This window comes from Diabrotica undecimpunctata, chromosome 6 (assembly GCF_040954645.1).
Source record: "Diabrotica undecimpunctata isolate CICGRU chromosome 6, icDiaUnde3, whole genome shotgun sequence".
NCBI classification, from domain to species: domain Eukaryota; kingdom Metazoa; phylum Arthropoda; class Insecta; order Coleoptera; family Chrysomelidae; genus Diabrotica; species Diabrotica undecimpunctata.
In genome coordinates this window covers 146,306,010-146,332,516 of record NC_092808.1, presented here as the reverse complement: position 1 = coordinate 146,332,516, position 26,507 = coordinate 146,306,010, and the positions used below count along the sequence as shown (strand labels likewise).

Here is a 26,507-nt window from a genome sequence, read left to right as displayed (position 1 = left end):
TTGTTCAATACGTGCTTTTCCAACGAATGTACTTTTATGTTAAACGGTGAAGTTAATAGACATAATTGTCGTTATTGTAATAATAGTAATCCTCATTTATTCATGAAGACACATACACAAACACCTCAGAAATTAAATGTATGAGTTGGCATTTTAGGGAATCACGTTATTGGACCATTACGTCTTGAAGGAAATCTCAACAGAACAACCTATTTAAATCTGTTAGAAGACGTTATTGATCCACTAATCACTGACACATTAAAATCTGATAATAATCTTTTAGAGGATGAACTGACTTTCCAACAGGACCGGGCACCCCCACATTATGATATACGCGTAAGACAATTTTTAAATCAACGTTTTCCATGGCCTTGGATTGGCAGAAGGGATCCAATAGAGTGGTCGACCAGATCACCGGATCTTTCGCCTTTTAATTTTTTTGTGGTGATACCTAAAATCAAAAATATGCGCCACTCCGCCTGCAGATCTTGCAAAGTTGCGATAAAGAATTGTCGCAGAATGCCGATTATTCACACCGAAGGTATTTGCAAATGTACGAAGAGGTCTTTAAAAATAGACTATATTATTGTATGGAGGTCACAGGAGGTCATTTCAAACATTTAATTGGTTAATTTGATGACATTTTATGAAGTTTTTTGTTATTACTGATGTTGAAACAGTAAATTAGTTAAATTCAAAATTATCTTCAAAGTTATTTTGTAAATTAAAAACAATTATCTTGTAGAGAAAAAAAACCTGTCAAATGATGTGCCACCTAAACTACACTTGCTATTTAAAAAAAACTGGGGGTTGATGCGAAGCAGTAAGGAGTTAAATTTGAGGGCATGAATTTTGCATGAAAATTCGTCCCCCTCTCTATATAAATTGACATTTTTTTTTATTTTGAAGAAACTCTTTTCTGAGTTTCTGGTGGTAGGGGGCAAATTTTTGTTGAAACACACTGTACATATATACAGTCCATCTAATTTACAAACCGTTGCACGTCATCGGCGTCATAGACCGTGACGTCACATGATACCAACACGAAATATTTAGGCGGTAGGTGTGTTCTTTTTTAGAATGACTTTGCCGAGTACACTGGCATTACAGCCACTAGACATATTTTATTATATACCCGTAGAACTAATATTTAAAGATTTCTATTAATGTTAACTTAAAGAAATAGACAACAATATGTTTCATTTAATTTGTATAAATGCATTATAAAGCGTTTTTATGAAGAACATTTGTTCGGAACACACTGTAACTGTAATCGAACGAAGGTGAAATTTTGGCATAAATTGGTAACACTTATTTGACAGTTGCGGTGTTGACACTTTTTGTACTTTATTATTTTAAATTTTAAAGTGAATACCTCTTGTTTTATATTTTTACCTATTTAATAAAATCTGTTCTTTTTAGTACAGAATTAGTGTGTTTTATTTCAAAAATGTTACGTAAGAATTTAAATAGTCGTTGTAAAGAGTATAATAATAATTATGTGACCTATATGATTTAAAATGGATTCCGGATTTTTTTATACTTTGGCAACTATGTCAACTTCGATCTCTGACGTAGATAATGACGTGCAACGGTTTGTAAATTAGATGGACTGTATAAAAATCCAAATATATAAGTCTTTAAAAGGTTTTAATATTAAAAAAATATATAAATATTTACCAGGGTATAGTTTTTTCATCTAATCCAATGTATGGAATTTTTCACTTACCTAGAACAATAAAAATATATGTTGTTTTATATATCCAAAACAATTTTAATGTGATTTTGAAATTATTAATAAAAATTATAAAATTTGCGTCTGCACAGTTTATTATTTATTAGTAAAATATTGTTTCCGAATATACTTTATACTCAATCTTAACCCAAGTAGTCTCCCCAATAACGTTTTCTTTTGAGCATTATTGGTTTTGAAATATTTGTCCATTCGCCATTTTACTACTTATTTAAATTTTAAAATTTCTAATACGATGGGACTTAAAACTGGTTCTATTTCACGACAAGGAAAAATCCAAAAAATTGGACCAGCGAGGTACTATGCTTGACAGCATTATTATTTAATGGCTGTAGTGTATGGTAAGTATGAAATTCGAACACACACTACAAGATGTACTATGCACCCATGATATTTTTGAGAAAAGGCGGAACGGTTTCATATTATATTAGTCTCTATACCATTATGTAGATTGGGAATTTGGCAGTACAAGACTTTCAAAAAATTGCTATTTTCTCACAAAAAGGGACGTAATAAAAAAAGAAAAATTATAAATGACTGGATAGTCCATTGAAGTGCTTTAGTGGTGTTCTACACGTGATATATACTTTTTTAAACCATGGGTGTTTGGAACAGGAAGGTAGAGGTAGAAGGTAGACAAAACACAGCTGTGAGCATTTTCACAACATTTAATGACTATTGCCAAGTACAGGCATTAACTGGATAATATCTTAATAAGATATCGTTTCACTAGATGCCTAAATTTTATGTGATAACTCATCTCTCATGATTTATCGACAGCATTCTATTTAGTCGTTCTTCACAAATAAAAGCCAATTTTACAATAATATCTTTAAATACTCTTAAGCATTTGTCAGTTTCTGAATAACCTTTATATTTCTCTTAATTAAAATGTAAACCAAATCGAACAGTAAATAACAAAATACCGTTTAGTTAAAAGAACCAACAGAGAAACTGAACATAATAGACATCATGCTAGAGTGGCACTGTTAAGTGTCATATGCGATCAATCACACAATCAATTGTATACTTTATCAATTCAGATGAATCTACGGTATATTCAAGTAGGTGAAAAAAACCGAACGCGTGCTACAAAAAAAAACGCATATCACTCATATTTCTATTCAGACGAAGCGTTCCACGATCAGGGTCGCTTCCTCTATGAATAACTGCAATGGTAATAATGATATTGCTCGTTAGTATTTCTCACGAAAAATACAATATTGTTGTAACGTTTTGAATCATTAATTATTTTTAATAATATGTAAAATATATTTTATAGCAATAAACATGACTAAAATATTTTAATTAGTTATAAATAAATTAGTGTTTTCAATGTTAAGCGGCGTCCCAGTATATTCCAGTTGTTTAATTAAATATAAAAGTGTATTCTTGTAATCATACAGCAGCAGTAGCTAGCTTAGCATTTTGTGTTTTAAAAATTAGTACACTTCACATTTCAAGTTTTTACATTTTAACTCCGCCTGCAGTTTTGTTGGGTGGATCGATAAGCTCGACAGAACTGTTGCCGGTCCCAATCCCGGATAAAGGTGGAAGGTCTACAGCCAGGTTACCACCCCACTGATAGACTTTAAAACCAAACAGCTCATAGAAACAGGATTATGCCTCCGAACAGGAATGATTTTATTACGATGACTAACGAAAGAAAGAGAACAACGAATTCATGGAAAACGAAAAATATACTTTGCATCAGTACTTGGAACGTAAAGTCTCTACACACAAGAGAGCAGGAAATTACAAAAGAGCTTGGAGAAAAAAATATACAAATGTGGACTACAAAAGACGAAGAAAAAAGGAAAGGGGCAAATTATGCTCGATGACTATCTGATGATTAACAGTGGTGTTGCGAAAGAAACCAGAGGCAAGAATGTAAATATACCTCTAAAAGAATAGTAAGTGTAAAAATTAAACTGGATGTTAAACTGGATTTGAATGTGATAGCAATCTATGCACCAGAAAACAACAGAGATACTACCACAAGGGAAAGCTTCTACGTACACCTTCAGACTGTAATAAACGAGACCCCAAATGATGAATATATAATCATAATGGATAATTTTAACGCCCGTGTTGGCAATTATATAGTTCAAGGAATAAAACAGCAATGTAATGAAAATATCAGAAATGAAAACGGAGACCTTCTGACAAACCTCTGCAGCATAAACGAGATACGTATTAATAATACATTTTTCCCCTGCAAAGACCAATATAAATACACTTTTGAAAACAGTAGAGGACAAAAATCTATGATAGACTATATTCTGTCGAATAGTGATTTACAGCCTTCTCAAATCTTGGATGTAAGAGCACTAACATCCGCAGAAATAGGAAGCTAACATGAATTGGAATTGTGCAAAATCCAAATGAAAACACATATATATCTGACAACAAAACACCAGAATATACCACAAAGATAAAAGTCGAAAGCTTACAGGATGACTCCACAAGATACCTATTCGAAAAAAGAATAACCGAAAAAAGCAGAAACACATATATCACAGAAAGTGATAGAGTCGAAGAAACCTAGGCAAAAATTAAGTCTAATGTCCAAGAAAGTTCTTTGCGACAGAAATATAAATAAAAATAAATGGCTCCCAAGGCGAAGAACTCCATGGTTTTGTACATAAATGAAGTAAAAATGTAAAGAAATGATAAAAGCTTACCTGAAATACATGTCAACCAAAACACCAAGAGGCATACCATAATTACAAGACAATTAGAAACGAAACACGTGCACTTGCAAGAAAAATAAAAACTGATCACCGGGAACGCTTTTCGAAAGAAATGGAACATGATTTTTATGGTCTACAAAAGGAAATTTGGCGCTTCATAAGAGGTCAAAGAACGGAGGTAAAGAAACTAATAGAATCAAAACACATAGAAAAGGATACGTGGATTGACTACCTAAAAAAGCTCTATGCAGAAAAAAAAAACAAACGACGCTAGAACCAGAAACACCAGAAATTATCACAAATGAAGAACTTAATATAAATGTACAGGAAGTTCGGAAAATACTTGAAAACCTAAGGAACAGAGAAACAGCAGGTAAAGACAAGATACCAAACGAATTACTAAAATATAGTGGAGCAACAATGACAGAACAATTAACAACATTAATTAATAAAATTATAAAACACAATAAAATAGAGTATGAATTTAGAACAAGCGAACTAATTCTACTAATAAAAAAAGGAGATAAAAACAGCCAGAAAACTATAGAGGTATATATTTGTTAAAGACTACGCTAAAACTTACAACTAAAATTTTACATGGACAACTTACAGAACCCATAGAAATAGGCAGCAGAATAAGACAAGGAGATTCATTGAGCCCCATGCTCTTCAATTTGATCATGGATGAAATCATCAAAAGCGTTAACAAAGAAAGAGGATACAGAATTGGAAACAAAGAAATAAAAATACTCTGTTACGCAGACGTCGCAATATTGATAGCTCAAGACAAAGATAGTCTGCAGAGACTGGTCCACCGATTTAACATAAGAGCAAGAGAATTTAATACGGCAATCTCATCTCAGAAAACTAAAACAATTGTAGTCAGCAAAGAACCAATCAGATGTAAAATAGAAATTGATGGCATCAGTATTGAACAAATAATGGAAATAAAATACCTGGGAATTACACTGTCTAGCTATGGAGACCTGGACAAAGAAGTGGGCGATCAAGTACAAAAAGCAAATAGACTGGCAGGATGCCTTAATAACACTATATGGCGAAACAGACACATTAACACTGAGATGAAGTCAAGAATTTATAAAGCCAGTGTAAGACCAATAATGTCATATGCCTCAGAAACAAGGCCCGACACAGCTACAACGAAAAGGCCATTGGAAACTGCAGAGATGAAAGTAGTGTAAATGTAACGTACAGTGTAACAACACTGTACGCTACATATGACACAAAAAAGAAAAAAATGAAAAAATAACTACATAAGCAGAATGGAGTAGACCCGTGTCGTCAAAAAAGCAGGAGATAAGGACAACCTTCCATAGAGGTATTAAACCGCCAATCAATAAGCAGAATTGCTTATAAAGAGGAAGAAGAAAAAGAAGACATTTCAAGTTCACGTTACAAACTATTATACGATTACTATTTAATATTAATTATAATCTTTCTAATACATATAAAAATCCTCATAATTACTTTTCTCATATCACAGCATACATCTTTGTTGAGTAGAAATCCTTTAGCGAATTCCAATATATTAAGGCATATAAAACGACAGAAAGAGATTTTGATAAACTAAAGACACATAAAAGCATACATTTGCTAAAAAACTACAATTAGAACAAAAGAAGTTTTTAAAAGATTACAAAAATAACACATAAAATAGACTCAGAAAGTTCTTTTTATGAAATAAATCAGCTCCATCAAACCCTGCAGCTATTATAATAATTATCGATAAAAGTTCACGTACATCAGGCAGTTTACTTACAAATATTAAATTTTATTTAATAAATTTCTATGTTCAACGATAGACAAAACAGGGTTGATTGATGATGAATGGTGAACTTTTGGATCCGATGACGTGGTTGGTCCATCTTTCGTACTGATATTCTTGTATCTTTGACTTGCAATATTTGGTTATTCCAAGTATTTTCGTAATGAAATTATTCCTAATAATAAACTGTTAAACTCGGCGTAATTCAGGAATTGGTTGTATACTTTGAGGTGGATCATATTTCTTTGAAAATAAGAGGTACTTTGTTATGCTGAGAGAATACTGAAATCCTGTTGTGTGGAACCAGTTTATGAAGTTGTAGTTCATGAAGAGATGTTTATAAGCGGCGCTAAACTGAGATATTTTCCCTAAAGATAATAACACCAGCTGATCTGTATGTAATATACCACAAAGCAAGTTACAATTTTGTTGTATAGCCTTTTTGTTAACTAATTTTTAATTTCTGTCTTTATAGCACAGGCGTGGGAATATGAGTAGTTTCAGAAAAGTTATTCATAGCGAAGGTCGACAAATGATGTATTAGTTTATAAAAAAATAAAAAGAATAAGAATCCCTAACTATCCCCCATGAGGAAATTGTAGGAAAGAGTGGTCAAAGCTTATGTTTATGTCTACAAGGTGAAATGTATTGTTCAAGAATTATAAAAATCTCCTGATGAACGCTTTAAATCATCCCTAAAAACTATTAACAAAGCTTTTATTTTCCAGAGGGTCTGTTAACGAGTTTGAAGAGGAAATATTTCGATGAATTATTTATTCTTACACTGCAATCCACAAAAGAAGACCTACAATAAAAAGAATTTTTAAGGAAGTAATAAATGCAGAAAGGTTAAACTTTAGTGGCAAAATTAACTCGTAAATAGGATTTAGATGGAGAAAAACTGTAGATAATAGAAAAGTTTTAATGGGCACTTACCATCTTTAAATCGGAAACAAAAGCAGAGACTTACCACGACGAAATGAATAGTAAAAATTTTTTAAAATGGTTAAAAGAAAAATTCATTCCTAACACTACAAAAAAAGCATACCGGTTATAGACAATGTCTCTTATTATAATGTAATAATAATATAATCCTAGAACCCATGCCAAAGTAGCTTTCTGAAAGAAATATTTTTCATCAAGCCAAAGCAACTAAGATCGAATTATTTACAATTATAAAAATGCACAAAAACTGATATGGACATATGGGATACAGCTTTGGGGATGTACAAAAGAAAGTAACATCCAAATTAAACAACGATATTAGAATAAATTATTAAGGAACATCGTTAACGCTCCATGGTACTTCAGAAACTGTGATCTTCATCGAGACCTCCAGATGGATACGGTTATCCACACAATAAGTAAGTTTGCCGATAGTCATGAACAAAGGCTCTCCAACCACGTGAATGTCGAGGCCATCAAACTCCTAGACAACGCCAACCAGATAAGAAGACTTAAGAGAACGAAGCCGTTTGAGTTAGTGCTATAAGTTAACCACCTTATTATTAGGAGCTAAATCCTATTGCAAAACTATGGGCATTGGTAAAAATTGGAAAAACATTGTCGCTTATATCACAAAAGTAAAAAAAAAGAATATATAGAAAGAGAACATATTATGGATAGAGTGTTAGACTTAATTATAAACTTCGGAGAGGATACCAGTAACAGTGATAGATTTTCAGATGATGAAGACGATGGCGATTTAGGTTGCTATTCACTCGAGTAAACTTATTTTTACCAAAAACAAAATGTTCATATATAATTTAAACATTTATATAGCTATTAATAAATATTTCTAGAGGATGTAATATTAATTTAGTTAAGTCCTAGACTATTAATGATCTCTAATTGCCCCATTTTCTCAGACACCTACAAGCTGTCTCGATTTATTTTACATTGTCATTAAAATATTGTAATATGCTTATTTGCTGGTCATAGGGGGTTTTGGCCTAAATATTTTACAAATTAGTAATTAAGATTTAGAATTTAGAACCAGAAGTTTACCTATATTTATAAGGTCAAATATAATATCTTATGTTTGATGTATGACCACAATTTTAATCTTTTTCAATTAAATATATCATTGTTTAAATTATATTTTGCAATTAAATTCCTATGTTGTTTTTAAACCACGTCGACTGGTCTATCATACGGAACCATAATGTGTCTGACTTTTTTCAGTTTCAACTTTAACCTTCCAGTACATCGTTGCCAGTTAGATCTATGCGACTATTTACAACGTTATGGCTCTTTAAAAAATCCATTACCTCTAACACTTTTACGATCAAGGTGGTAACAATATACAAGCCCAAACCAAACTTAAACTATTACCTAAGAACAAATTTCAAACTTCATTGCTTTAATAGAAAAAGCTGCAACAAAAGTCACATAATTTTAATTTTAACATTTCCAATAGTATGCTATTTATATTTTGTCAATTTTCTGTCTTTATTTGTAAGTTTTGCCTCTATTTCTTAGAGATCATGGAACAGTACTTCCTCGAGGCGCCGCGATGTTTGAATATAATAAGCGACTCTTTGTAAAGACAATGACGCCGACTGAGTAACAAGTGATTTACTTGACACACATGCTACACACATTCACCGCCGATTCTGTAAAAGGCATAAGGAATTGAAAAAAAAAGGAAGAAAATATCATACTATTCATAGGTAATAGTTACTTTTAAGTTTTTCCCTTTCAGCGAGTTTTCTTCTAAACAGTGATTAATTCCCATTAACATCACCATCACAGGTTTTTTCACATTGTCAAATTTTTGTTTAGACAATTATTAATATTTTTTTTACTTTAAAATTAACATTTGACGTTTCAAATAAACTTAATTTTAAAGTTATTATTTTTTATTTTTCTTAAGAAATTAGCTATCAAAGTTATAGTGGCAAGATAAACTAAAAGAGTTTAAGAGCATAGGCGCAAAATGTCGCCTGTCAAAATGTTCAATGCGTTTTTAATGCATTAATTTTTTGCGAGTCCTGAGAAATCTAAGTATTTTTAAAAAAATTTAAACGCAAAATGAAAGATTGCATTTTTACCAAGGGACGGAAAGGGGTGCACATGAGTTGCAGGTAATGAGCTCTCTACCGATAAAAGGGCTCCGTGAATTGGCTCCCAATAAAATTCTTGGAAATTTAGGTAGGTGAGGTCGTTAAGGCCATGCGGCCTCACCGCACTTCGACCTATAGAGATCTTTTGTGCATACCTTAATCTAGTTAAACTCTAGAATGCCAATACTTCTGATGAAGTTGATTAGCTTCCTAGGTGACTTGTTTCCTATGTCAGAGGACGCCAGACTGACCTCTCCTAGGAATTTTAGTCTTTTGCAGAACAGTGATACGCAGTTGCATAGTATATGTTCTGCCGTTTCTTTTTCATTGTGACAGAAACGACAGTTCTCACTATCTGATTTGCCCATCTTCTTGAGATGATATCTCAGAGGGCAGTGACCAGTGAGAAGGCCAGTGACCATTTTGATATCTTTTTTACTCATTTCGAGAAGGCGGTTTGTTGCAGTAGGCGACACTTTTATGAGCCTTTTTGCTTGCCTTTGTCCTGCTGTGTTAGACCAATATGATCTTAGTTGATTGAGTTCCCAGGTACGGAGTTCCTCTCTGATGTGGCTTTTCGATAGTCCACAGAAGGGTTCCGGACCCTGAAATGGGGTATTAGCTCCTTCTTTTGCGAGGCTGTCAGCTTCCTCATTTCCTGCAATTCCCTTGTGACCTGGCACCCACATCACAGTTACATTGTTGCGTTCCGCCAGCTTCTTGAGAGATTGTTTACAGTCCCAAACCAACTTCGACTCACATGTAAATGACTTTAGAGCCTTTAAGGCGGCTTGGCTGTCTGATAAAATAAGGACTCTTGCCCTACGGGTGTCTCGGTTGAGACATTCTTGGGCACTTATGTCTATAGCATGTATTTCTGCCTGGAAGATAGTTGGGGCGTTTCCAAGAGATTTAGATAGCCTGAAATTGGGCCCAGTAACTCCCACTCCTGCCCTTTCATCTATCTTAGATCCATCCGTATACCATACGAGTGAACCTTCTTCCACATTTGGTTCAATTTCTTCACCCATTTGGTGGTTTTTTATGACCACTTCAAAGGGTGTTTCAAAGTCGAATTTGACTGGCATAACATCTGTCGGCATGTCCTTAGAATCCAATGGAATTTCTTCTAAGATTTTCAGGTGGCCAACTAGATTTCCAGGTTTCATTATTTGTGTCTGTCGCAGTTTTAAGGCGGTAGTTACTGCCTCCCTCCTTATGCAGAACTGCAAGGGAGGAAGGTTCAGCATCGCCTCTAGAGCTGCAGTGGGACATGTTGACATTGCCCCTGTGATTCCCAGACAAGCTAGCCGCTGCACTTTTTGAAGCTTGGCGTTAGCTGTTGTTTGTTGTGTTTTTGGCCACCATACGAATGATGCGTATGTGACCATGGGCCTAATTATTGGTAATTTAGGTAGGTAGGCGATGGATTCTATTGTGGTGGATGGCCAGTTAATTAAAATTGGATTTTCCTTCTTTTTCTTTGAGTACCGTGCCCAAGTTTTAGGCGTAGGTAGCTTCCATGACAATTTGCCGATATCGTTCTCGATCTTGCGCGGCATGTAATAATTCATCTACTGATAAGCCAGTCCATTGACGAAGGTTTCGGAGCCATGAGTATTTCTTCCTACAAATTCCTCTTTTTCCGTCGATCTTTTCGTTGAGTATCAACGAAAACGTTGAGTATCAACAATTTTTGTTTGGGCGGGAGCCAGTTAATGTATGAGTTTGGGAGCCAATTCGTGAAGGATTAAAGTGGTTTTATACAGTTCGGCGTCGGCTGAAAGTCCCTTAGAATAACCAAAAAGTTTCTTTTGAATGAGATATTTGAAATTAAAAGTCACACTACATTTTCTTTTTTCTTTTCTATAACTTCATAAGTCTTTCTAGACTTTCTATAAGTCTTCAATAATCTTTATACTGCCACTGTTTTTTGTGACTATGCCAAAGCTTTTGATTGTGTAAATCACGACATTTTGATAAAAAAACTAAATTTCTACGCAATTTGAGGTATTTCTTTAAATTGGTTCCAATCTTACTTGAGGAATAGGAAACAATTAGTTAGAGCAAATGATACTGACTTTAGTCACAAAAGCATTGTATGTGAAGTTCAGTAGGTTCCAGGGTTCAGTACTGGGTCCTCTACTTTTTCTTATCTTTATAAATGACATTACTAACATAAAAATCGATGGAAAACTTTTACTTTTTGCTGATGATACCACTATTACCTGGAGGCACTCTAATATTCCAACTCTTTATGCAATTATAACTTATGATCTACTTAAAATAAAAACCTGGACCAATTCTAATTTACTCTCTTTTAACGTGAATAAGACAGTAGCATTATCCTATAAAGAAGCTCTTTAACCCTTGCTTCTTAATAACAGCAAGATCAGTATCGTTGATTCTGTAAAAGTTCTTGGTATTTTTATAGACAGCAACCTTAAATGGTCTCTTCATATCGATCTGCTAAGTAAGAAACCAGCTTCAGCCTGCTATGCAATAAGATCTGTTTTAAAGGAAATCAATTTAGCGTCTTCCAAATAACATATTTTTCTTTGTTCGAGTCTCATCTTCGATATGGCCTTCCTTTTTAAGGTTCTAGTATAGCTGCCCAATCTGATGTTATTTTAAATTACAAAAAAGAGCAATACGGTATCTTTTTGGCCTCAGTAGAATAACACATTGCTTCAAAAATCACGCGATTTTAACTCTTCCCTCTTTATATATTCTAGAAACTGTTTGCTTAATTCGTAAACACCTACATGTTTTTCCAGCAAGACATAATCATGACTACTCCACCAGAAATTCAACCTTTGATGTGTATTTACCGACCCCGTCCGCTGAGTTAGCAAAGAAATCTATATTATATTCAGCAAAAAAATTATACAACCATTCTCCCTTTGCAACTTAAATCTACAACTTCTTTCCTTAAGTTCCGTAAATTGACAAAAGCCTATCTATCTGAAAGACAATATTATCGTGAAAGAGTTTCTTAACGAATACCTAACTAAGAAATTACAGTACGTTTAGATAGATACGTACAGCAGCTTAAACTTATTCCTAGACTAGTTCAAAATTTTTTATTATACAATTTGCAATTTATTTAAACTTTGTAATGGATTGTATATTTTATTATTTTTTATGTGATATTGACGATTTATTTAATTTTAGTAAATTTTAATTATTATTGTTATTTTTTTTGAGTTTTTGTAAGCTTTGTCCATAAATTGTACAATTTTAAGTGACAATAAAGCATATTTATATTCTATTTTTTCTGTCTACTTCAAATCATACTTAATATCCTTAATTCTTTAAACTTCGTTTATTAACTATCCCAAAATATATTCACTGAACTTTCTACGTTTTTTTTTTTAATAGAAACATCCATTTTCGCTAGGTACTTTAACAGATTCTACTATCTCATCCATCCATAACAAAAAACTAGAAAGAACTGAATGTATAATACAGGCAAGCTTGGTGGCAACTCTATCACCCACAAGCCTGTCCTGTATCTAGAAGATATATTTGAAGACATTTTCCCGTTAAATATTATTCTGAGTTGAATGAAAGCAATCTTTCATTGCAGTTTGAAGCACTGCATGGTGTCATGAATTTTCTAATATGGTTACGCAACTTTTGGAGTTTATTATACATAAAAAGGTGCTGACCATTGGCGTGGGACTGACATACCTGCCTATTAAAATTGATTAATATATTTGTAATTAGTATCGAAAAAAACCAAATTAAATGTTTTAACGACTGATATAATCACATGGCGAAAATCTAAATTGACTGTATAAAAATAGGTATGATTTATATATATTTATATGGGTTTGAATCAACCAGCCACATCAAACACATAAATAAAATTTTTTATTTTTGTTGGGAATAAGCTGTGCTTAAAAAGTTTTTGTTTTTACTTCGGAAATAGTTCTCAAAATACCTTTTGTATTTTGTCAACGTCAAATGAATTTAATTTTAAAGTACAACTATGGTGAATCAAGTACAGGTGAATTTAGCTTTTGACAATTACTTTGTAAAATTGTCAGCTTATTGCTGATCAGACAGTACATACTTTAAAGGAATGAATTCATTTTTCTAACGATCTCTAATAAAATGATCTTAATTCATGATTGGTTAACTTCAAACAAAAGTTTACTATACATAGTCTTAAAAATTTCTTCTAACGTTTGACTAAAGAACAAACTTTCTGTAACACATGAAGATAATGCCATATATTCAAGTTCTGAACTAGATAGTGACACTACCCTTTGCTTTTTTGTTCTCAACATCTAACATTATTGTTAAGCTTCATAGCATAACCAAAAACCGCTAATACTTTTTTTCTCAATTTGATTGTTTGCAAAATCTGCATCAACAGAGGATACAATCTCTGTTTCTACCTTTAACAAATCTCGAAACATAATTTTCTGTAGATTCAAGTAACATTTTTTGTTACCTTTTTTGAACAATGTTCTTCAGAGGAATTTTTTTTAAACGAATTCACATTCATATAAGGTAACTTAAAGTTTCCTACCAAGTTTTTATCTATACCAATTGACAAATTAGGTTTAGGTTGCATTAAAATATCTGATATTTTATAATTACTCATATCAAATATATGCAAGATTTTCTTAATTAATTCCTTTTATGAAATATAAACTTTATTTCCAATTTAATTTATCTGTAAAGCTGCAAATGCTAATATTCTATTATTATCTAACATTTTCATTTAAAAATTTTTCTTTAACTCAATTTTTATAAAATTAATATTGTTCTCCACTGTTAAAACATTATCCGCTCATGATAATATTTTTAAAACACTCAAAAATGTAAATTCCTTATAATAAAAACAAGAATCCTTCATAGATCGTTGAACACCAAAATTAGTTAGACTTTTATGAAAAACTGAGTGCCAACATTTTGGAGTTATTTTTAAACCATACAATTATTTACTTAACTTACAAATTACATTTTTGCCTTCAAGTCCTTTTAGTTGATACATATACTGGTTTTTTTAACGCTCCATACAGTAAAAGGAATACATAGCTGTTATACAAAAAGATCAAACTCTACATACAATGAAAGTAAGCATACACATTTTCAGTAATGTTACACTGTTGGAAGCCTTGAGCTACGAATCTGACTTTCTTGAATACCTTTCCGTACTTCCTTATCATGAAATACCCACTTTGTGTCTATTAAACTTACATTTTCTGGTTATTTTACTAAACTTCACATATTGTTTTCTTTTACTGGCTGAAATTTATCACTGATTGCTGGTTTTTATTCTACGTTTTTGACTCCTTCAGTGAAGGTTTCAGGAACATCATCAAGAAAATGTCCTACTGATAAAGCTGCTAGTAGATTTGTCTCTGAATCGTACTCACAAATTATTGTAATCTTCAAGATATGTTGGTCTGTTTATATTACAGTATGTAACCATTAACAGAATAACACACTATAATTAGCTTTTTACTACGATGATCAAGCTTAGAATCCCTGTTTGCTTTAGGAATTATATTATAAGCATTACAACCAAATACTTTTATCTTTTCCATATTTAACTTTTTACCCTACCTAATTTCAGCATGTATTTTGTTATCAGGTAGGGTTCAAGTTTCAGTTCTATCAATTTAGTATGCTGCTACTCTCACAACTTCTCCCCTCAAGCTTTTGTCTAAATTTGTAACGAAAAAGCTAACAAAAGTATATGAATAAAAAGCTGATGGTTCACCAAGACTTAACGAAGACCACGTTGCTTAAGTCAGGAGCTCCGCTGGGGTGGGTAAGGATGAGGCAAAAATACAAATTAAAAACAGATAGATAAAGAACTCAAGATTAAATAAACTAAACATGATATTAACATTTCTCTTAAAAACGTTAGAAAAACATACTTTAGAAAACATATCAAAAAATTATCAACAAAAATAAAAAAAAATAACATATTTCCCCATAAACTGTATACAGGGTGTCCCATAATTAATTGGAAATTAGCTAATGGGGGATAGCTGACATCAAAATAAAGCGTTTGAGCTCAAATTGCTTAGGCAAAATGTTGCTAGTTTTCGTTCTACAGGGTGATTCATTATTATTTTTTTATATTATTTTTAGGGATATATTGAAAACTATTCAACCGATTTAAGTAAAATTTGGTATCTTGCTATTATTTAGTATGCTTAATATGAAAATGATATTAGTTTTACCGATGACACTAGGTGGCGCCACCTACTATAACATTGGTTCATTAATGGGGCCATAATTTTTGTTCCCGCCCTGTATAAACATTCTAGGAAAAAAACATGAAATAACATTCAATTCTACACAAAAAAGGTATTCTTGTTTCAAATAAAAAAAGTACACCGTTTTCGAAATAAACGTATTTTTTAGAGACGTGCATAAAATAAAAAAAATTTACAAAAGCTTATGTAAATTCAAACATTATTCAAAAGGTCTTAAATAAAAGTGAATATTAAATGTATTAGTAGTAGATAATTTTTGCAAACAAAATGCATATGATTGAAACAATTATTTTTATTAAACCTTTGACTCAGTAACAAATTTTTAAAAAATCAGAAATTAAATTAAACAATGAAGTGAATATAAAACAATTAACAAAGTGAATAATTCAAAACGAAACGAAAAAAAATTACAATAAGTGTTCAAAATGTGCACCATTAGATAAACTACATAATCTAAATCTTTTGTGTAAGTTTTGTCTTATTTTAAATAATGAGTTTCTTTGGGCCCTAATTACGTTAACTCCCTCTACAATATTTTGCCATAACTCTTGACGGTTATTTATTTTGTATAAACAAGTGACTTTAGGTAGCCCCACAAGTGAAAGTCTAGGATATATAGTTCGGGACTGCGTGCTGGCCATGGGTATACACTACCTCTACCAATCCACCTTTGAGGATAAATTTCATCTAGATAATTTCTAACTTCTAGGCTATAATGTGGTGGTGCACCATCATGCATGTACCAAGAGTTCCGTCTCAAATTTAGAGGTATGTCTTCTAAAAGAGTTTCAACCGTCAAGCCTAGTTGGTAATTCGAATGGTCCTACAATACAATCCCCAAATATGCCACACCAGATATTTATGGAAAACTCGTGTTGAAAATGATGTTCTTGAAATGCATGAGGATTTTCTGTCTGTGTTGAAAATCATGTGGTAAAAGATTCTGTACTGGAGTAAAACGATACGGATACAGATTTTCTGTCGGTATTATTCTTGACACCGTAGATTTGCTTATACCAGTGGCCGCAGAAACAAGCCTTGTACTGGTTTTTGGATCTTCTGCAACACGCACAACAATTTCATCCTCCATATCCGCATCAATTACTCTCGGTCTTCCAGGATTCCTGTTTTTGGGATGAAATGACCCTGTTTCGCCTAATCTGTCGAACAATGATCTAATAGTTTTATGGTTTGGTTGCCTTCTATTGGGATAAAGTTCGAAATAGAGTTCAGCTGCTTTACGAGAACAAAAATTTTCCTGGGCATACAAACAGATCATATCGCGCATTTCTACATTAGAAAATTCACTGTGACGTGGCATTTTTCCTTTATCTTAAGTGGTTTATAAAAAACTTAATAGCACTTTGACAAATAATGACTCGCACTGCACTTTGACAACTAATAATAAATAAATTCGTAGTTACCTTTGACAACTAATAATAAATAAATTCGTAGTTACGTCTTGACGTTGTCATTAAGTTCAAAGCATACTTGTTTTGCAAAAAATTAAATAGAAACATGCATCATTAACAAAATACGTTTATTTCGAAAACGGTGTACTTTTTTTATGTGAAAGAAGACTAGGTACCTTTTTTGTGTAGAATTTAATGTTTTTGAAGTTATACTTCTTTAGGTGCAATTGGGAAAAATGTTGAGAGTGAATTTTTATAAAAATGTGCTAGTTGCTAAATCTTTGAATTTACGTATGTATCAGTGCAAATAAAGTGTGAAAAAAATATATTTTATAATTTTTGTGTCTTTGAATTTGTCTTCGTCGGATATAGGATAATATATATTAAAATATGATGATAAGAAGATTAAAAGGCAATCTTAATATTATTTGTTATAATCTGTCGAAATAATTCACTTTAGTATGAATTTTAAGGCCATAGCACACTGGCTACACCAGTTGTCGCTCGAAAACGGGAGTCAAGCAGTGTCTACCGGGGTCACACTTTGGATGGGTGACCGCTTAGGAACATAACATGTCATGTTATTGCCTTGCTTATTTTTTTTTATTTTCGGTATTATTTAAGAAAATTTTTAGGAAACTTGTAAGTATTAAAATTAGTTTAATATTTAAATAAAACACAAATAAACTGTTTAAAATATATTAATTTCGTTGAAGTCATATAATAGAAGTATAACTTCTTACCTGCGTACAAAGTACACACATATTCTTTTTTAATAATAGACTCGCACTGCACTTTGACAACAAATAGTAAACAAATTCGTACTTACGCCTTGACTTTGCCATTAAGTTCACAGCATACCTAGGTACCTGCTTGTTTTGCGAAAAACAAAATACGTTTATTTCGAAAACGGTGTACTTTTTCGATTTGAAACAGGAATATCTTTTTTGTGTAGAATTGAATGTTATTTCATGTTTTTTTTCCTAGAATGTTTATACAGGGCGGACAAAAAAATTATGGCCCCATTAATGAACCAATGTTACAGTAGGTGGCGCCACCTAGTGTCAATGGTAAAACTAATATCATTTTCTTATTAAGCATACTAAATAATAGGAAGATACCAAATTTCACTTAAATCGGTTGAATAGTTTTCAATATATCCATAAAAATAATATAAAAAAATATTAATGAATCTCCCTGTAGAACGAAACCTAGCAACATTTTTCCTAAGCAATTTGAGCTCAAACGCTTTATTTTGATGTCAGCTATCACCCATTAGCTAATGTCCAATTAATTATGGGACACCCTGTATAAAAGGGTTATATTTTCAATACTTCAAAAGATTTTATCGTCTCTAAAATATTATTATTTAAATAAAATGGAAAGACACCAAAAAATAGTATTAATGCTCAATAAAATATACACACACAATATATATATATATATATATATATATATATATATATATATATATATATATATATATATATATATATATATATACATAAATATATACTATCCACCTTAAATAACTTTTGAACTTCTAATTTTTTGAAAAACGCAAAAACACGTCAATTATTATTTAAAGGAGAGACGTTATATCATATTTAAGTTTGCTGGGAAATGCTCCCTCTCACTCCCTGTATCATAAAATGAAATACATTAATTACTTAAATTATAAGACGTAATATTTATATAGATACATCTGCAATTAACCGTAAAAAACAAAAAAATAGTCAATAAATTAGCCAACATTCACGTTATAGTTGTGAGTGTGTGTCAACAACTAGCGTAGCGTCTAAATTCCCTTATTTTGGCATATATTTTACATTGTAGGTACCTATAATCTCTTTTGCCAAGATATTTGATTTAACCATTTCCAGTAGATTTTCGTGCAAATATTGCCCAATTTGATTCCGGGCTTTCTGCAAATTAATCTTGGGATAGTACCAGTAAAATATCAGCTTGTTCTAGTGACAATTTTACTCGGAATGACCAGTTAGAGAAATTATTTATATCAAAGATTTGATGTTAACAAATTGATTTGTTTCCGCTATTTTCTCGTTGCGTTCAGTACTGCGTTTTCCGTAAAAACTTTGTTTTCTTGTTACCACTATGTAAACTTCTTTAATTGCCGCAATTATTTTAGAATTATCTCTAAAAGTTTTATACTTTATTCCAACTCTGTATGTATTTATGTAAGACTGGAATGTACCTTCACCAAATTAAAATTAAATAAGACATTTTTGTTAAAATAAGTAGATTCACACAAGATACCGAAAGTACATAAGTAAAATGTTATTATTAGTAAATATTGATCAACACAGGAGAAGGAGCGAGATCCCACTAGAAAAGGCACTAATATTTTTTATCTAGATGAAACATGGATTAATGAAAGACATATTGGAAGAACAGTTTCGCAAGGTAAGCAGGTTACAAATGCTCTGCTATTATGAATTTCCACATCAAGTATAATCAATTTTATTTTTGGCTCAGTTTTACAATTATTTAATAGATTCATAAGATTTATGGAAATGTTCCTTCTGATTATTTTTTTGATATATCATTTTGCTGTTAACTTCTCCAATACTTTTTTAAAAAGTGCTGTATTCCAGTGTTCATTATTAGTACCTTTTTATTACTTACAAGTAGGAGAAATAATCAAATCCACTGTAGTTATAGGCAAATATGGCATTATTTATCTATACAAAAACTTCCACTAAATGGAACGATTTGCGTATCAGTAGGTCATTGGCTCCCACAGATTAACGTCAATAATGACGTAATGTACTGCTCAAATAAGCAGAAACAATAAAAAGAGGCGGTTTCCTTTTATATTGACACTTATTTATAGACTTGCTCGGAGTTTACCGTTTTTTGTGATTGTAGTGTCATTTATACGAATAATACCAAGTAATGGACATGGTTCATATGACTGACGCAGTACCGATAATAATAGTTGGTTATCATAACCACAAATACAATAAAAAGTAACAATTTGTAGTTCACTTGAACTAGAAATTTTAATATTGTTTGAGATGCATAATCAGACTCACTGTTTATTTTTAATAAATATATTTGCCGATATTTTTATTAAAAATTATATATTAAAATAAAAAGAAATATTACATGTTTGATTCTACAGTAGCACTGGTGTTTTGGAACACAAACAGGTATTTAGTCGTATAGTTTAAGCAATCGCATTTTTAAATCTACCGAAAGGTGATAAAACTACCGAAAGAAGGAAACATTCTAACACTTCCACAAGTGATTAACGACATCGACATAATAAAACAGGGCACTGTTTTATACATGTCCTTAATGAGTATTTACTAAAATAAAGAAAGAGGATCAAGGAAACGAATTAGTAGAAGAATATATTCGTTTCTACAGCGTAGTTAACAAAAACCAAAAATCAAAAAGGGGAGTGAACAAGTAAGTAGCAATAACAAAAAAAATATAAGAAATATGTCAAGGATTAGACAGGCCTAAATAAAAGAATAATCAGTGTATAAATGGAAATACAAGGAAGAGAAATAATCAAAATATATGCCCCCACCGATGACGGTAAAGGACAAGAAGAAGATCAGTTCGAAAGAAATTCTACAAGAAAAAATAGAAAATGTAAACAGTCGGAAAAAAATTATATTGATTGGAGATCTAAATTGTTATGATTGTTTATTTTTAGTTCAAACTTAGTTTATTGAGCCAATAAAAAAGAATTATAACTTATTTGTTATCAAAGGTAAAATAATCCTTATATTACCTGTGTTCGATGGATTGAAAAGATTTTCTAGTTGTCTTTTATCGGGAGAGAAGAAAAGGATAATAATACAAATATATTATATTACAAAGATTTACGTTTCTTTATTTTATATGAACGAATAAAACAATTATTAAATTCTGTCGTTATCTTATCAATCAGCATACAAGAAAATAAATCAAATTATTATGATAATAAGATTATAAAGCTACATACATGTATATTACGTGAAAAACCAATTTTACTTAAAATTTTCTTTACTTGAAAAAAAGAAACCACAAAACTTTAAACTTTTGATTAGCCTAACAAAACCTCAGTTCTTAAATTTTAATGCTAATGACCATGATGTCGAAACGATCCTTCACAGATATAAAATTCAATGGTACAAACACTTACAGTTTATTTTCTTCTTGAGTTGTATGTTAGAACATACCCAGAAAAGTCCAGTCTCCTCAAAGATGTGATCTCCCCTCTTTGTCACCTCGGCTCCTTCTTTACGTCTCTGCAAACTTCCTTCAGACTACACAAAAAACACCTGATTCACTTCTCCAAACTCCGCTACTTATTTATGACACTAGGACCTCCTTTTGTCAACTTGATGCCGTAAGAATATTTTCACATATCCTTTATAAAATGCCCACGGTAGATAGAAGGACCTCTTTTAATCTACTTATTATCTCCTTCTTCAAACTATTCACTTCTTTTCGTTACGCCGGTATCCAAACTCACGAACTACACCCTATCTTGAGACACACGACTGTTTCCTTTCGATGACCAAAATATGACTACCTCTCCTGTCTCATCATCGACTCCCAAATTCCCATTTAAAAACGACCGTCCAATCAAAGAGCTTAAATTGTGTTTACTATGATATTGGAAAAGGATAATTTCGGTTTCAGAGAAAACTAAATAGCTTACTTTAAAATTGGTTTTTTTCAATACATCATTTATACATATTTCAAAAGATTAGAATATGGTCATTTAATACTCGACTCTACAAACAATGAAGAGATTAACTTACAGGTAAAATGTCTTCTAATTCTAAACAAAGGTTTTTTGATAATTTTGTTTGCAACGGAAACAGATCGTTTGCCAAACAAATTTCTATTCTTATCTACACTAAATCTTATCTTAAATTAATATATACATTTTTGTTTATAATGATTTCTTAAAATTTTATTTCGATGGATTTTTTTTATTTATTTTTCTTTGGTTGGAAAAAAGAAAAAGTATGACAATATATATATATATATATATATATATATATATATATATATATATATATATATATAACCTAAAGTTAAGATTAATACTATTATAAAAATTAATATTAACTCAGCAGGCTTCCGGGTTCAACCCGGAAACTATCACTGCGCCGATCATTCAAAATCCTCTCTGATATCTTCTTCTACTTCTACTTCTAACTACATAAACCTGCACATCCACACACACACCCAACACTAAACAGTGAGCACCCCTTTAAGACTAAAGCGGGCCCTAGGCAACATTGTAATTCCGGGCCTATTTTTCAGTCATGGCAGATACTTTGCGTTTGGTAGTTTAGTTTTAAAGCATATAGTATGTAGTTTTATCGGATTCCAAGAAAAAAAAAATAATAATATACGTGTACGAAAATTAAAAAAACATAGTTTATTAAAACAAACACTAATACTTAAAAAAATATACACCCAGATTGGTTAGTTATATTACCTTTTTTCGTTTTTTCTCACTTTTAATTCTGCAAACCCGTTAATTATATATACAGCTCCACAGGTCCTAGAGGCCCATGGCTAAATAATATTTTCTTTACTTATAAAAGTCCCTTCTTGTAATACTTTATTTCTTCATCGTTAGTATATGCAATATCTTTAACTTTTTCTGCTTTTTTTGAATTAATCTTTCTCAATGAATCTTATAATAATACTGCTGTATTTAGGTATTCGTCTTTTTGTTGAAGTCTTGTTTGAAGCATTTATTTTCTCTAAAATCTTTTCCCATATAGGGAATATATTTCCCATATAGTAACAGTACATACTCAAATGTATCAAATTTTTTATGTGATTTAGCAGCTTGGGACCTTTTTAATGCTTTTTCATCTTTGTTTGAGGAAAAATGACGAGTAGACCAACTGGTGTCACAAAAAGGTTTAATACTTAAGTGTTTGCCATTACAAAATTTTTGTAATGCATTCCACGTATGTGTAGAACTTAAAAAAAATACGTACCTACAATTCTTGAATGATATTGAAAAAATTGCAGATTTTTATTGGGGTATTATTATAAATGGGGGAAAAATATGTTTTACTCTAAATTAAAATCTTCCTACATATTTATCGCATTATCAAAACTCTGTCCCCTACTTAGTGATGGAGTTAATCTGGTCATTAGCGTTTTCATTCTCTGACAATTTTTTATGTACTGGGTTTCTCATTATAATATTTTGACCCCCACTTATTTTCCTTAATTTCAGGAATACAAAAAAAAGTTTCAAATAAAAGTTGTATTATTTTATCTGTACCGACCAACAATGTAGCAACAGACCAAATTTTGTATACAGGGAGTTCCCAATAAAATGCATCTTCAATATTTCAAACGGGACACCCTGTATTTTTGTATAGTTTTGAGTAGCCTTGCATTTCCTGATTACCAATATATTATAACATTGTGTAGTATTAGTTTTGTTCTATAATGGCATATGGTACTACAAAAGGCTATAAAACTGACATTTCAAAATGAAACAATTATTAATTTATTATAAACTGTCAGTCCTCATACTGAAATGGGTTATACTGGGAAAAAACTAATAAAAACAAGCAAGCGGCAAGAAGAGAATATAGTCTGATTTATTCAGATCGACAGACTCCTTCTGCAAATACATTTTTATATAATTATCGGCATGTCATAAATAAAAAAATGTTTGAACGAAAGAAACGTACTATCGTAGGAAATAATGATGAAGATCTTAATACTTTGCTTTACTTTGAAGCTAAAAATTTAATAATTAAATAATAGATTAAATCCATAATAACATTTTTATTTTAAATAATTGATGGATTCGACCGTTACTTGATGGAAATTCATTTTATGTAACAATAAAACACTAAAAACTTTGTTTTCAAAACTTCCACAAAATTTATTTTAAACTCTGATCACTACAGCTGTTTCGGCTGATTGCCTTTCTCAATTTTTATTGTAGAAAATTCCGAAACTAGTCTAAACTATGCTACTAATGCATTAGAGAAAAGCCGTGCTACAATACATAGAGTTTTAAAAAAGCACAACTATAAGTCGTACAAAATATTACCGGTACAAGAACTTACCGATGTTCTTAACAGAAAGCGTTTACAGTTCTGTCAAGACATGCTTATAAATTTGAACAATGAACCTAATTATTTTTATAACATTTTATGGACAGATAAATCAAATTTTTCAATTTTTCTTCCTGACTTTTCAATAAAAAAGTCAGGAAGAAAGTCAATAAATGTGTGGTTGAAAATCAATATTTCAAAACAAAATACAGTCATTACAGAAGTGGATGAGTTATTACATCAAAATTATACACAAAATCAAAATCAAAAGGAATATTTAAATAATCAATTTAATGTGTGGATCGGCAATAAGGGTAACATTACATGGCCACCAAATAGTTCCGACTTAACACCATGTGATAGCTTTTTATGTGGGTTTTTAAAAGAAAAATTGTATTTTGATTCAAATACAAATATTAACACTATCACGGCAAAAGTTCACGCGCAAATTGAAAATTTAAATGGTCATAATCACACAATATCTGACGCATTAGAAAATTTGAGACGAAGATATTACTTGTGCATTGATAACAATGGAGGCCACTTTGAGCATCTATTGTAATCTTAAATGTAATATTGTATCTTAAATGTAGTATTGTAAGTCATTAATTTTGTTGACTTTCTAAATATATTTTTTTCTTATCTTAGTGTAATATAGTAGTACCATACGTCATTAAAGAACAAAACTAGTGCTACACTATATTATATATTTGTAATCAGGAAATGCAGGGCTAGTCAAAACTATAAAAAAATACAGGGTGTCCTATTTGAAATATTAAAGATGCATTTTATTGGGCACTCCCTGTACACAAAATTTGGTCTGTTGCTACACTGTTGGTAGGTACAGATAAAATAATACAACTTTTATTTGAAACTTTTTTTGTATTCCCGAAATTAAGGAAAATAAGTGGGGGGTCAAAATATAATGAGAAACATTGTACATTTTTCCATTCACGATAAGTACGGAAACGCTCTTTCGACCTTGTCGACTTTATCAATCAACGGTTCTCTATAATTTAGACACGTTTCAGCAAATAATTATGAATATTACGTTTTTCTGTTGAATAAAATTAAAAATTAATTGTAAAAATTAAAAAATTAAAAAACTTATTTTCGGGCCCCACAAATTAATGGCCCTAGGCACATACCTAGGTTGCCTAGGCCTTAGTCCGTCCATACCCGTACACTCCTCAAGAGTCGCATTCAAAGGACAGGTTGAGATTGGTTTTATGTGGTTTCCCAATCTCATTGCACAATGGTACCTGATCCTAGGTGAAGACACAGCCACATCTATTCTCCACGTGTTTAAGCCGAACAAAACAAAAAGGCCAACAATCTGAAAATGACCGTTTTTCCAACAGAACTTGTACTGAGTAGCGGGCCTGGTCCAACAGGCACCCAAAAGATAGGATATTCGTCTGACACTACTGTTTTCAGCCACCACAGTGACCACATGCAATATGCAAATTGATATAAGGTTGAATGCTTGAATAAATGAACTTTGATCAAATAAAAGGTAGATATATTCAGGGGCATTTCGTCAATTTTGGCCTATCCAACAATCATAGAATATCATAAACATAAAATTGTACATTACACTACACTACACAAGGACAGTTTAAAATTTTAAAAAATAGGCGAAGCTACATTATGGTTGGCATCAGGAGAGAAAATGACCAATGAACCATAATGTAGCTTCGCCTATTTTTAAAAAAAATTAAACTGTTTGTCCTTGTGTAGTATATTGTAATGTACAATTTTATGTTTATGACATTCTTTGATTGTTGGATAGGCCAAAATTGACGAAATGCCCCTCAAGATGCTCTATAGTTTATTTTTATGAACGAGAGAGTAATTAGCATAATTTTAACTGGTACCTCGGACCACTCCATGGGCGTGCTCAAGATTAATTGAAAAATTACTTTGAATAATTGTAAAAAATAAATGAATTATTTCAGTGTTATAAAGTGTTATGTGTATGTAAACAAAAGTGACCTCTTTTATCACACACTATATTAGAACTGACTGGCCTACATTAAAAAGGGTTTTAAAAAATTCACATTTTTTTTAATTTTTAAAAATTACAAAAGAGAAAAAGAGTTTTTAAAACCGTCTAAGGTATGTTAAATAGATGAATAAAAATATTAATATAAAACTTACAGCTACTTGTTACAAATCCAAATCAGATTCAGAAGATGAACTTTCAGAACCAAGATTTATAATAACTGGCTCGATCATTTTATCAGTAATATTGTCCAGCTTCCACATTTTTTCCTCTTCTTTAATAGTGTGATTTACTGCCTTTTCCCAGTTTTCAGGTTTTACATTATTTACGGCCTCCAAAAACAACTGTTTAACATCATGAATTTTAAAAGTGGTATTTTTTCTTGAAACTTCACTCTTTATCTGTGCCCATACCAGTTCAATCTGGTTTAATTCACAATAATATGGTGGGGATCTAAGTACTGTCATTCCACGATTTT

The 26,507-nt window shown here is 31.5% G+C and overlaps 1 protein-coding gene across 4 annotated transcripts in view; it reads right to left on the bottom strand.

The window, feature by feature from the left end:
* Nucleotides 1-26,507, bottom strand: part of blo (bloated) — a 524,956-nt gene that overhangs the window by 239,844 nt on the left and 258,605 nt on the right. Inside the window, exon 2 of one of the 4 annotated variants that reach the window (XM_072535678.1) lies at nucleotides 1,681-1,729. The exons of the other annotated variants lie outside the window; for them this stretch is intronic. Coding sequence (XP_072391779.1) covers nucleotides 1,681-1,699 — 19 coding nt within the window. The 5' untranslated portion in view covers nucleotides 1,700-1,729. The remainder of the gene's footprint in view (nucleotides 1-1,680; nucleotides 1,730-26,507) is intronic. 4 annotated transcript variants of the gene reach the window in all.